The sequence below is a fragment of the Aspergillus novofumigatus genome (genome assembly GCF_002847465.1).
Source record: "Aspergillus novofumigatus IBT 16806 chromosome Unknown P174scaffold_2, whole genome shotgun sequence".
Lineage (NCBI taxonomy): Eukaryota > Fungi > Ascomycota > Eurotiomycetes > Eurotiales > Aspergillaceae > Aspergillus > Aspergillus novofumigatus.
In genome coordinates this window covers 1477678-1490594 of record NW_020194275.1, presented here as the reverse complement: position 1 = coordinate 1490594, position 12917 = coordinate 1477678, and the positions used below count along the sequence as shown (strand labels likewise).

The 12917-nt window shown below is 47.2% G+C and overlaps 3 protein-coding genes across 3 annotated transcripts; all 3 read left to right on the top strand.

The window, feature by feature from the left end:
• Positions 1-127: 127 nt before the first annotated feature.
• Positions 128-955, top strand: P174DRAFT_457547 (TRAPP subunit BET5; the record flags this gene model as incomplete). Its single annotated transcript, XM_024829561.1, is given in 5 exon segments — positions 128-164; positions 231-441; positions 512-657; positions 722-912; positions 932-955. 5 exon segments carry the CDS (start codon positions 128-130, stop codon positions 953-955), a joined length of 609 nt encoding a protein of 202 aa, XP_024685385.1.
• A 7011-nt stretch (positions 956-7966) lies between these two features.
• Positions 7967-9601, top strand: P174DRAFT_457546 (serine/threonine protein kinase SAT4; the record flags this gene model as incomplete). Its single annotated transcript, XM_024829560.1, has 1 exon — positions 7967-9601. One exon carries the CDS (start codon positions 7967-7969, stop codon positions 9599-9601), a length of 1635 nt encoding a protein of 544 aa, XP_024685384.1.
• Positions 9602-11555: 1954 nt separating this feature from the next.
• Positions 11556-12905, top strand: P174DRAFT_509953 (amphiphysin-like protein RVS161; the record flags this gene model as incomplete). The annotated part of the gene is made up of 6 exons (XM_024831619.1): positions 11556-11568; positions 11640-11690; positions 11794-11839; positions 11902-11975; positions 12046-12193; positions 12256-12905. The coding sequence occupies 6 exons, from the start codon at positions 11556-11558 to the stop codon at positions 12707-12709; spliced, it is 786 nt and encodes a 261-aa protein (XP_024685383.1). The 3' UTR covers positions 12710-12905.
• Between the last annotated feature and the right edge of the window lie 12 nt (positions 12906-12917).

The following is a 12917-nucleotide window of genomic DNA, read 5'->3' as shown; positions in this document are numbered from 1 at the left end:
GCCTAATTGAACCGCTCTTATTGTTACTCAACACCGTCGTTGTTGAGTTAATTCCAACGGCTTGATATCTGGCATTCTTTTGCTCTCTCGGTATTCTGTTCGTCGTTGTCGATATTCATCCGGTGAAATGGTCGTCTATTCGTTCTATATCTTCGACCGCCACGGTAATAATCTCCCTTTCCTATTGTAAACAAAAACAATAGCTGATCTGCCCCTTTGCGCGCTTCTAGCCGAGTGCATCTATAAGAGGCGATGGCTTCCCCGTCCGGCCTCGATAGTCGGTAAATCTTCGCGACCGACTTCTGAAGTCGCTACTCAGAATGGTGTCCCCTCTGTTTTTGGCCAATCTGCGCGGACGACCGACGACGATGCGAAGCTGATTTTCGGTACTGTTTTTTCCCTTCGAAACATGGTGCGCAAGTTGGGAGGCGAGGATGACAGGTGAGAAGAAGCCATTGAGCTGCTTCTATCGAAATCTGAATTCGTAATTGACGATTACTTGTACACCTAGCTTCGTCACTTATCGCACCAGCCAATACAAGCTTCACTACTACGAAACTCCCACGAATATCAAGTTTGTCATGCTCACGGATGTCAAGAGCCCGAGCATGCGAGTTGCTTTACAGCAGATTTATATCAATCTCTACGTCGAGTATGGTACGTGATTCGTGGTCAGCCTCGGTATTGTCCTAACTATTTCTGACGATTTGATCATTATTAGTTGTCAAAAATCCGCTGTCACCTGTCGAACATCCGGGAGGCGTGGGTGTGAATAATGAACTTTTCGAAGAGTCCCTCGAGCAATTTGTGGTAAGTACCATCAGCCTTACAGTTATTGAACAGACGGGAGGTTCCAATATACTCTTCGAGACGGCGTCTTACCTATCTATAGACCCGAGTCCTATCCTAGAGGTCAATACCCGATGGATAGACCGGCAAATATCTTTATACGTAACCCTTTTATGATGCTTGAACGCCTTACCCATCGTTGAACTTGATCAGAGCTACCGGCTGTCGTTGTTATACTGTCACGGATCGGAATATCCGGTCATGCATCGATCGTGTTGGCAGGCTTACGTGAAATACGAGGTCGGAGCTTGCCAATTCCGTCTGTGCAATCGAACACGCCCCTTGAATAGACCATTTCACAACTTGCGAGCATAAGGAAGCCCCAGCAAACAGGAAACCTTCTCTTCCAGGGGGCCATCACAGCATGAAATTGCAACCATCTGTGGTCTCACCATCGTCACTACCGGCCGAGGAGTTGTATACACAGCTCCAGCCGACAGTTGGTGTTTCAATTGCTGCGGCGACAACCCATGCTCTTCCCGTGGTCAAATTTGGCCTTAATGTTCGCTATCTGTTGTTGCATGCATTTTTCGACCGCCTTGTGTCTTTCGAGCATCCCGGAAGATCGCATTCAAAGGGTACTCTGGAAACAGTCGCGCGCCCATTGTCGGAGGGACTGCTCGCTAATTGTGGCTCAATGACAATAGTCCACGCCAATTGACCTGAAGAACAACCCTTCTGGTCATGCCGTTGCCTTCTCAGAACATCGTATAGCGCCGACATGGTGAGTTCGGACCAGGCATGGGATCTTTCGAGAGAGACCACACGCCAAGATAGAAGTGCTAGGGCTCAATGAAGTGAACCGAGGAAATTATGAGCACGTAGTTGGAATGCAGTCGAGAATGAATCTGTTAGACACAGCTCGCTGAGAGGGGGTGGATAGTCCCAGACTGGATCTCTGTTCTTACTTGCAAGAGAAGGAATTGAGGAACAAGCAAATCCAAACGACAACTCATCATTGTGAAATGGTCCGTCTACCCTTAAGATCAGCAAGATACGGTTCCTCGTACATGCTGATAGGTTCTGATAATCCCTCATACCAGTCGTGGCCTTGTTGGGATCAGCAAAAGTTCAAAGAGAAAGTGCAGAAGCACCTGCAGTCATCCCAGGAAGAGTATTCCATATTAGCCACTGCAATGCAGCTCAGATGTCTCGTTTGTATCTCGAGTCTCGTATAGAGGCTGCAGGGCCGATAATGCAAGAGCATCCATTATTAATGATTGGCGCTCATAATTCGCTCATCCGCCAATGGTGTACACTACGTAGGAGCCTGTGGATGGCATTGATTCATAAAATAACTCAAGTCTATGCCTACGCTCGTCTGACAGGACACTGGAGCTGAGATATGCTTGACCAGTGACGACACTGAAACATCAATCAATCTGTCTGCACTCTACAGTATGCAGCATGCATGCGGCAGACATGCAAGTTGCTCGGCAAAACAGTATGTTTTTGGGATAATGGATCCGATTTGCTTTCCTCCGCGTCCATACTTGGTCAAGTGCAACTGCTACTGTACCTTTGATACCGTCATTCGAGTACCTAGGTAATAATAAGAATGGCTCGTGCTGACTCTCGTTCCACCAACCAAATCCGGGGCTAGCCTAACCAGGTTAAGCTTCTTCGGAAGGCCAAATGCAAATGGAGCAACGGAAGCTTGTTACCAACGCATTGATGTGGGAAATTACACTCAGAAGTGAAATTTATCAATTCGTAAGATACATGGGTACTGCAATTAAAGGTAAAGGTAGGTACCTGATATGAAGTACCTACCTAAGCTACCGTACCTTTGGTAGATACTGTTACTCTTTGCAGTATGGGAATATTAATGACACGAACCAACATGGGCACACTAAATGGTACCTTATAGATCATTGGACGGTGAAAGTGGCTGCTTGATCCAGGGTTTGTGATTTTCTTGGAGTGGCCCCAGATTTTACCTAGTATGGTTCTCGATTTTACTCCGTACCAGAGGGTTAACCCTTGACGGCACTCATAAGTACTCGGTATAGGGCACCTACAGATGAGACGATTACACCGACGAATGATGAAGGGGTTGTCTATTATTCTGGTTAAGTTAAAAAGTCCAGTGCGTTAAGCAGGTTTTAACCTTCAATGTAGCCTGGGATATGTACATTTACTGAAGTAGTAGTACAAACCACAAACGCTTATTCTTACAATCCTGAGACTACCTTATGGTGGCTGTCGCTGTGGCTTACACTTTGTGATTACGGAGTACAACATTCTGTATGAAATACCGAGTAGTTGACAGCATAAGAATAACCTTACCACATGGCAATAATAACAAGATGCTATCTCTTTAGACTATTCGTGGATATTCGTATCTGCGGGTAGCTCGAACAGGAAGAGCACATGGTTCCCGTTCATTGCTTCTTCCTAAAAATGTCGTGATATTGATACTGTCTGGACGAAATGGATTGATGAGCATGAAGAGAATGTATTATCGCGAGTCTCTCGACATGGTGTATTTAATCGTACATTTCCCATACACCTCCACGGGCTGAGCTGAGCGATTCTCGCACCCACTCAGTGCTAGCTGCTATTGCTGCGACATCCATGCTTCACCTTCCTGGAGTAGCGGTCAACGATAGTAGGTACACCAGGCAGTTACCTGTCAGGCATAGGATGGCCAGGTCGCGGTAGTGGTACGTGGAACATGTGGACTTTCTCCTTGAAATCCCGGCATGACAAGCAAGGATATCCACTGATCCCAGCTCAACCTTCTATAGTCGTGCAGCAGAGCCGAACTCTGATCCCTGAACAGTTTATTCGGAGGAAATTACTGGATGAGCCATGTTCTGCATCCCGTTCTCCGGAGTATTTCCCGTCTCAATCACGCCGTGTTTCCTCGCCGCGCTACTATTGTCCCAAGTTGTGGCCTAACATAGCAGGACAAACCTTGGAGCATGCATATCAGCTCATTTCTGAGGGACTGTCTCATTATAGAGGCGAGTAACATTCGTTAACAAGAGACGACTCATAATTCTCTTTTTAACTCAGAGGGACTCCACGCAAGTTCTGAGGAAGATATTGGAATTCCCTGCTGCAGCTTACCATGTCGCATGGGACGTATAACTAGAAACAATCCGCCGTCAGCGTTCACCGAGTCGCTTCAGGTCTCGACAGGTCGTTAAGGCGGCTACTATCATTCCTTTTTTGTTGAACAGTCCGAGCAATGTCCCTGACAGCAAGTAGCAGTCCGAGATTTCAGCACATACTTCATAAAAGTATCGCTACTGGACGCTCTGTGGCATCTAGGAAGATTGATTAGGTGCGAATACGTGGGTATTCGCCGGTCATCGATGGCTTTCCTGTCCCCTGGCTACATTGAACACATCGAATCTTCCAGCTGACAGAATCCTGCTCTGCAACTTAGTCAACTGGGAGCTAGTCCGGTTCGTCACTCACAGATAAATCTAGATATTTCACTTGCACAGATGTCTCCTAATGTTGCAGACAGTCTCCATCACATCAAGGGCGCTTCTGTTCTTCTTTGAGCAATACAGCTACGTTCCTTCCACTACTCCGGAGTGTAGAGTTTAGCCAAATATTGCAGGTCTCCTAGGCTTATCCGGTGGCCAAAATAATTCTACATAGTCAACTTGCCCATGCGTCAGTGGGATGACCATAAAAAGACAGTGATTTTGTAAGACCATCCTAGGTGAGCTGACTACATGTACCCCTCACCACTGGCTCCCTTTAGCATTGCACAAGTCATTGCTTTCAATCGACAATAATATGCTCCATATACCGGCGTCAAATTGGTGCGATCAGACCAGTTTATCCCACTCGTTCTGATTGGCCCTGAAAATCCCTCGTTTCATCCTGCACCTACTGAACGGCCACCATTTCAATGTGCTTACAGCTTGATGATGCGCCAAGAAGACAGCATGTCTTTGGTAGCTGCCAGATGTTGGAAAGTGAAAAAGTGCAGGTGATTGCAGCATGGCGTGGGGTCCATCTTGCCAGAGCTTGACGATTGCTTAATGCTCCAGGGTATAAGCGGGAACTGGCTCTTGTACGAGCCGTCTATTGGGTCGGTTGTTTCAGCTTAGGAGCGTAACAACAATGTGCAAAATATCTGGTTACCACTTCATGCAATAATACCATTTAACAATCTAGTATCTCTCATTCCCTTTCAATCTTCGTAGCTGCTGTGTGCTGACCCCACGCAGCCAAGATCTTCACAGCGTAACCAAAACGAGAGACATGTATGATTGAAATGACTGGAGGAGATGATGATGGATATCCTAGGTTAACTTTGTACACAGATCGCTCATGATCAGATCACGAAGTCATGTACACGAGAATGTGGGCTCCTTGGGCGTTGTTGATCAAAACTCTCTTTGACTTCAAGAACAGCCGGTGGAAAGAGCTTCAGTCAGTACTGGGATCCATTGGCTGATTATCTTCACCACGGATGCAAGTTTAGGAGCTGATTTCGCGGGGAAATTCCATTGATCTGTCGGATCTTGTTTGACTAGATAAAAAGTAGCTAGCTAACTACTTCGTGGCTTACCCTTGCATTAAAGGAACAAAGGCCTTCGTGGATAATGTTTCCAAATCTCCTTGCGAATGGGACAGCTGCTCATTCACCCATCCATACTCCATCCAGTTGTCAGTTTGACTGATGGCTCCCATTTATTTAGGTTGACCCTAGTCTTATAAGCATACAGAATTGACAGTATAGCCCGGAAGCCGCGGAGACCGCAGAGGCATGAAGGTCTTATCAGAATCATCTGATGTGCAGCTGCTTTGTGCAGGGAAAAGAGCAGGGCGATCGGTTTATCAGTTCTTGCTGAGAATAGTGCTTGACTGGTGGATGGCCCTCCGCTGCGAGTCGATCATCGGCCTCCATACAACGGGAAACAATCAATTTGATATCCGTCCGAAAGAGCGGAAATCAGATATCTTTACAGTTTCAACCCCTCATGTGTCTTGACTTTTCCAGAGAAATTGACCTTTCAGGTGACGTTAGTGGGGAAGACAAAGCTTTTGAGATTGGTCCAAGAGGGGAGGACTACCCGCCATAGCTTGCTAGCTGATGATGCTAATTGACACTTGAGAGCATCTAATGATCCAGTTGTTCTAGAGAAGAGCCACTGACATGCGGGGGCAATCAATAATAATATTAAAATATGATCAGATCACATACAGTATTACTGCATGAGCAGGGAGAATGCACAGCCTCAATTTTGTTGCCTGCTATTGCCTCTTTCCGGTAAACACAACGTCACCTCGGAGCATTATTACCATTATTGTGTGAGATCAAGCGATAACCAGCATTCTGGCAACAAGCATGGACTGATTGAGAACGGGGTACTAGCGTCATCCTACTGACTTTCCAAAAGGGAAGGGAAAGCATGCTCAATGATGTTTACTATACTCAGTACATTTTGCTATTGGTAAGTATAGAGATAGGTTAGGGTGGTGTTTCACACTTTTGTCATTCATTCCTCCTATTATTGCTATTACACTAGTTAGACTATAATCTAGTAAACCCTTTTGCAAGAGGCATTTGAAAGAGAGTAGTCACCGCTCTAAATGGGAAGGTAATTGGTAAATAAATCTGGGCCCTATTTATGTTAAACACCCATAACTGCGGTAGCACACCAATTCCCATGGATTCCAAGCCTTTTTTGACGATGAAGCGGGGTTCTTGTGGAAATAGCATATTGTCAAATATTGGTAATCATGAACTTTTCTGCGCCACTTTTCGTATATGGCCTTAATAATACTATCTACCTGGGACGGAGTACACATTTTCAAGCTTGAGATGCTGGCTATCCTCCGGCTCCGAATCGCTCTGTATAATTCCATGCCATTCGCTATCTAGTATGTCATATGTGTCATCAGCTAAGTCCTGATTGACACAAATGACTAAACCAGGACACGCATTTGATAACTAATGGTTAGGTATCTGCCGCCATCAATAACAGCTATAACTTTCAGATTCCATCGTACCGAGGTAACAATGTCATCTCATGTGTACCTACGTATTGTTGGGTATGATATTTGCGGATACAGAATCATCAAGATTACACTTGTCTTAAGGTACGACAGGCATGCGAACCTACCCAGGTACCTAGCCTTTGAGCACTGCGAAATGCAAACAGAACCTGGATCAGTACTCAGTATGGTAGGTACTCGCGTACTGTCCGGTACCTTAGTTTAGTTAGGTAATAGGTACCTTTACCTGCTGAACCGTAATTTTGCTCCGTATTGCTTCGTAAAGGGAATCATCTTCAGCTGGATACGTTGCTTACAGGTGTTGAGTGGTTTGCCTCATATCTAGTTCGAGTCTAACTGCAGGTAGTACAGCGTGTAGAAATGGCCTTTGACCAGTTTAATTCCATCAAACATAAAAATGAAAATGATAGAGGTCAATCGAATCTTAAAAGGAGGATTTTCAAGCGAAATTGGTACTGGCTGTTTCCTGCTGGAGACTTCCATGACCTTGTAGGAACCGCACCCACCCAACTTTCTCCCTCTAACTGCGACGTAGCACCGCCTACCACTGCAGCTGGAGCAGCAGCACTATTTCAACCTCTCCTCCCCGTAGGCAACGGCGTTCCATCTTCCCCTGTGTAATTTTGCTACACCGTCTTCTTTCTCCTTTAATATTGCAAGGCAACACACTCAAATACACTACAGAGTCGCTTAATTTTTTTTTTTTATTGTCTCATCGGGCATTCCGTGCTTAGTTGCGCGGTGCCTATCTTCTTTTTCCTTTTTTCATTCCTTTCTCTTTTCGTTTACCTCCCTGTTTCTGGAGGTTCTTTGTGTCGAACTCGCCCGCCCGGCCTCCACTACAAAAAAGTCACTTTCGTCACATTTCCGTTTTTTACACTTTCTCGGTAGACCGCCGCCTCAGGCCACCACAGGCCACCGCACTTTTTTCTCCCTCTCGCGCCGCCCTCTTTCTCCTCCCTCTTTCTCCTTTCTATTTACCTACATTCAAATCTCATATCTTCCAAAGTTTTAAACTTTGGCATCTTCAGCTTCGTGCTGTAGGCGCTTGTCCTCCCACTCGCAACGGGGGCGACTTTTGTTCCTATTGTCCTCCGTTCGCACATAGCCACTCCCTTCACTGCACATGACTCCGCAATCTGTTTCACCTGTACCTTCCGCAGTCTCATCCGCCGCAGCATCACAGACTTCGAATGACCCTCGAGATGGAGAGTCTCAGGTAACACGAGCTCTAGCGGGCATGAATCTGTCCGCCGCGAACGGGGATGTACTCCCCGTGCATCCCCAGCCCGTAAAGGCGACAACTACAAGAGCTACTATGGCAAATCGCCTCACCCGCATGTTCTCAAATACTGGGAAGACGACGTCAAAAGAACCCAAAGAGAGCAGAGAACCAGACTCCGCTAGAGACTCCTCAGATAGCAGTACGGAAAGCATAAAGGCTCCTACAAATGGCAGCGCAGCGCCATCTAGACCCACATCAAGACCATCATCTCGAGCTCCCTCGCGACAGACGTCGACGAAAGGTGACAACGAAAAAGAAAAGAAGGCGAAGCCTGCAAATGGAAAAGACCAAAGGGAAGGTTCTATCGTCCACAAGCGATTTGAAATGTTTCCAGATGGCACACACTGTCATCATCTCAAGAGTGCAAGACGGCAGGAGAAGCTGACCGATCTTCTGCGAGACATGCTGGGTGGTGGTAGCAGAAAAAAGGACGACCACGTGGATGACCAGCAATTATCACTAATGTCTACTTGGATCGACCAATTCAAGACTGAGCGTGACAAATTGGCCGCCGACAAGAAGGGGGGTCCGAACGCCACGGCCTCTCTCGTTGATAAATATGGCAAATGCCAAGAGATTGTTGGACGCGGCGCCTTTGGCATTGTCCGGATCTCTCACAAAGTGGACCCGAAGGACTCCAGAGTTGAGCAGCTCTATGCTGTCAAAGAATTCCGCCGTCGGCCGCAGGAGACCGCCAAGAAATACCAGAAACGGTTGACCTCGGAATTCTGCATTTCCTCGTCCCTCCGCCACCCTAACGTTATTCACACCCTCGACCTGTTACAGGACGCCAAAGGCGACTATTGTGAGGTCATGGAATACTGTGCCGGCGGAGACCTCTACACGCTCGTGTTGGCCGCTGGCAAACTGGAAGTTGCCGAGGCCGATTGTTTCTTCAAACAGCTCATGCGTGGTGTAGAATACATGCACGAAATGGGCGTCGCTCATCGTGACCTCAAACCAGAGAATCTTCTCCTGACCACTCACGGTGCACTCAAGATTACAGACTTCGGGAATGGCGAGTGTTTCCGTATGGCGTGGGAGAAGGAAGCGCACATGACTGCGGGTCTCTGCGGCTCTGCTCCATACATTGCGCCTGAGGAATATGTGGAAAAGGAATTTGATCCAAGGGCGGTTGACGTCTGGGCTACAGGTGTCATCTACATGGCTATGAGGACAGGAAGGCATCTGTGGAGAGTTGCCCGCAAGGACGAGGATGAATTCTACCAGCGTTATCTGGAAGGCCGCAAGCACGAGGATGGTTATGCTCCCATTGAAACTCTGCATCGGGTAAGAGCTCATCATGCTTGCCTCAAAGGGTCTCCAGCGCTTACATTTTCTCAGGCCCGTTGTCGCAATGTGATCTATTCCATCCTTGACCCCAACCCATCTCGCCGTATCAACGCCTCGCAGGTCCTCAAATCTGAGTGGGTCCGCGAGATCAAGCTGTGTAAGGCCGGCGAGGAAGGGTTCTGATGAATAGCTGGCGTGTTATCTGATCCGCGCGGGCAAATGGCGGATTTTCGCACATCCGGGGAGGTATTGTCTCAGTCATCTTACGTGGTATCTGCCTGGGCTTGTCCTCCTTCGCAAATGTGCTTCACAATTGCCTCCTGTGTCCATATGAAAAACAGGGTGGTTCATGTTTTACCCCTTCCAGGCGGTTGTCCTCCTTTTGACTAGATCTGTAGAAGGAGGTATCTTTGTTTCCCTTACCGGCGCATATATTTGTGTTGCTCTTTTCCTTGCTACTAGCTTATGGGCTTAGTTTCATCGTCATGAATTGATGCCATTGCAACGAACGGTCATGACTATTGAGCTTATCATCATTTCCTACTTCGATACTTTTTCTTCTTCACCACTGATGGGCTCTGATACCGGCTGTACAAAGTTTAATGACTTTCTCATGTCGACTGCCTCTTGATTCGGCTAACGAAGCATTCTACAGGCTGGCTTATCTCTTGCTCTTCTTTCTTCTTTCGACCTTTTTCACATTTTCGATTTCCTCTCCTGCGCCTTTCATATCTTATTTTCTTTTCCAAGGTATTATGACTGGGAGTCTCTACGGGGTTTTCCATGAACTCAGCGGGTCTTACTCGTGCATTGATTTTACCCTGGCTTACCAAGACGGCGGTTTGGCTCTTTCAAATTATTAAAGTGCTATTTTTCAACAGTTCTGTATTTCTATAGTGAGGTATACTGGGAGGCGGGCTGGTTAAGTAGGTCTGGTTTATACTCACCCAGTTATGTACACTATCTCATTGGGGTGTCTATCTTTCATAGAATGAACGCTGCAAAGCACTCGTCACGCAATGAGAAATAGATAATTGTTCCTTTTTCATGCCTCAACCCATATTCATCATCTGTTTACCTGCACTCACGCATACGACATGGCAGCATGTCTAGTAGAAGGCATACCTAAGGCTTCATGGATCTAGAATGGCTTCTGCGACGTCCCAACCGCATTGCCTCAAGACCAAAAGAGTAAGGTGGTGGACCGTTACTTCACTTTAGTTTGACAACATGGTATAGCAGATGAAAGATCTCCTCATGCTGGCCGCTTCAATGGCTGGGCCACTTCGACCTACCCGCAAGGTGTTGATTCGGTTATCGCATGCTTGCCGATACCTGAGCATATCGCGAGATATTCTACACAGCCGAAAGTGAATACAGATTGACCTTCCGGGTCGTTCGTTGGCGCCTGTGTCGTGACCTTGCAGGATGCGCGAGGTTCTGCATGTGCCATGGTACGGAGAAAGCAAGAACGGGTGGTATAAAATTATGGAGTCATGAACGCTCTCCATACATTTTGCTGTGCTACTTGCTAACTTCATCAAGCCAGCAAGTCTACCGAGCTTTGGGTTGAGAATGTACGCCATCAAGTGGCATACACATGATCTTAGACCATTATGCAGAGGCCCATATTGAGTCTAATGTCCCAGTTGACATCATCTCCAAATCGTTGATTTTTTTTTGAGGTATATTAAATGACGTACGCGGGAAATCCGTCCAGTACTTACTGTTCCATACCGTCGGATCCGTTACCGATAGAAACCACCATGAAGTAATTTTACCACATACATCTGTCAACGGGTGGCTAACTCCAGTATCAGCTCTGTAAGAAACAGGCACCCGTATTTCGTCAGGTAACAAAACTGCCCACAGCCACACACAGCCACCCTGGAACCATCCCGAAGCCATCATCATCGTCCCGCATTTGGGCATCTTATCCAGGTCCAGCCCTGCGACGATCGACCTTCGCTGTAAACACTGTGCAATCGTAATATCGACGCTCGAACTCTTATTATTCTTTCCTTCTTGCTTTCAACACACGCTCTTTGCGAATCCTATTTCTCTCTACTCGTTACTCCCTACTCGATTCTCTACTCTCGCTCGCTTCCACCTCCCCGTTTCTGCCTACACCGTAATCATGTCTTGGGCAGGTTCGCGAGACCATTTCTCTTCGAATGATTATTTGCTCAACGCACACTGACATGGGTACTTTTTTGTGCAGGATTCAAGAAAAATGTCAACCGTGCGACAACGCAGGTGATGATGAAAACAGGTATGATTCCCCGCAACTGTGCGAAACAGGCTGCAAAGCTTCCGCGGAGAACAAAGCGCTGTGGTAAATTACACGGACTAACATCTGACCTTCAATCTTACAGGACATGTGGAGAGAACGAATGACCGGGACTATGAAATCGAGGAGCGGTATGAGCAGGCTTGGGTATGCATATTTGAGATCAGCTACTGATCGACATTTCGCTTTCCAGACGATATCGGACCATGGAGGCTGCGGCAAATCGACTGCAGAAGGAAGCGAAGGGATATCTGGATTCGTTACGAGGTGTGCCAACGATTCGAAACACTACCGTTTATATGGCGGGGCATTGTGCTGACCGAGACACGCTCACAAGCAATGACGGCTTCTCAAATGCGCATTGCGGAGACGATTGATGCATTCTATGGCGAGGCGGGTACCCGGGATGGTGTGAGCAGAAGCTACAAGCAAGCTGTGGAGGACTTGGACGCCGAGACGATCAAAGCATTGGACGGACCGTACAGGTACGACTGGATGATCATGCTTGCTGCAGGCAAACACTGACCATAGTTAATCCGCTTGACAGAACAACCGTACTGGATCCCATTTCGCGCTTCTGTGCGTACTTCCCCGATATCAACGAGTGCATTAAGAAGCGGAACCACAAATTGCTGGACTACGACGCTATGAGAGCGAAAGTGAAGAAGCTGGTCGAGAAGCCAGACAAGGATGCCACCAAGCTGCCCCGCGCGGAGAAGGAGACCGAGATGGCCAAGCAAGCATACGAGCAGCTTAATGAACAACTGTTCACGGAACTTCCACAGCTCATCGATCTACGTGTGCCATATTTGGACCCAAGTTTCGAAGCCTTGGTCAAGATTCAACTACGTTTTTGCGCCGAAGCGTATTCGCGCATGGCTCAGGTGCAGCAATATCTCGACGCCGAAACAAGAGATCAATACGCTCGCGGCGATTTGGATAACAGGGTAGAAGAAGTTCTGCAAGAGATCCGGGACCTGAGTATAGCGGGAACTGTATGATACGTTATGTCAGCGGGCCGGTTTTGTCTTTCCTCTTCATAGTCGTTGCCATTCTCGCGCTTTGCTGGTCTGATTCGCACCTGCGTCTTTACTTTCATGGATATTCTTACTCTTCTATCCCCGTTACTGGGCTATGCAAAATTAGTATACACTATATTTACCAATCAATCCCCTGCGGATGTATTCTGTGTTTGCTCCGGCTGATTGC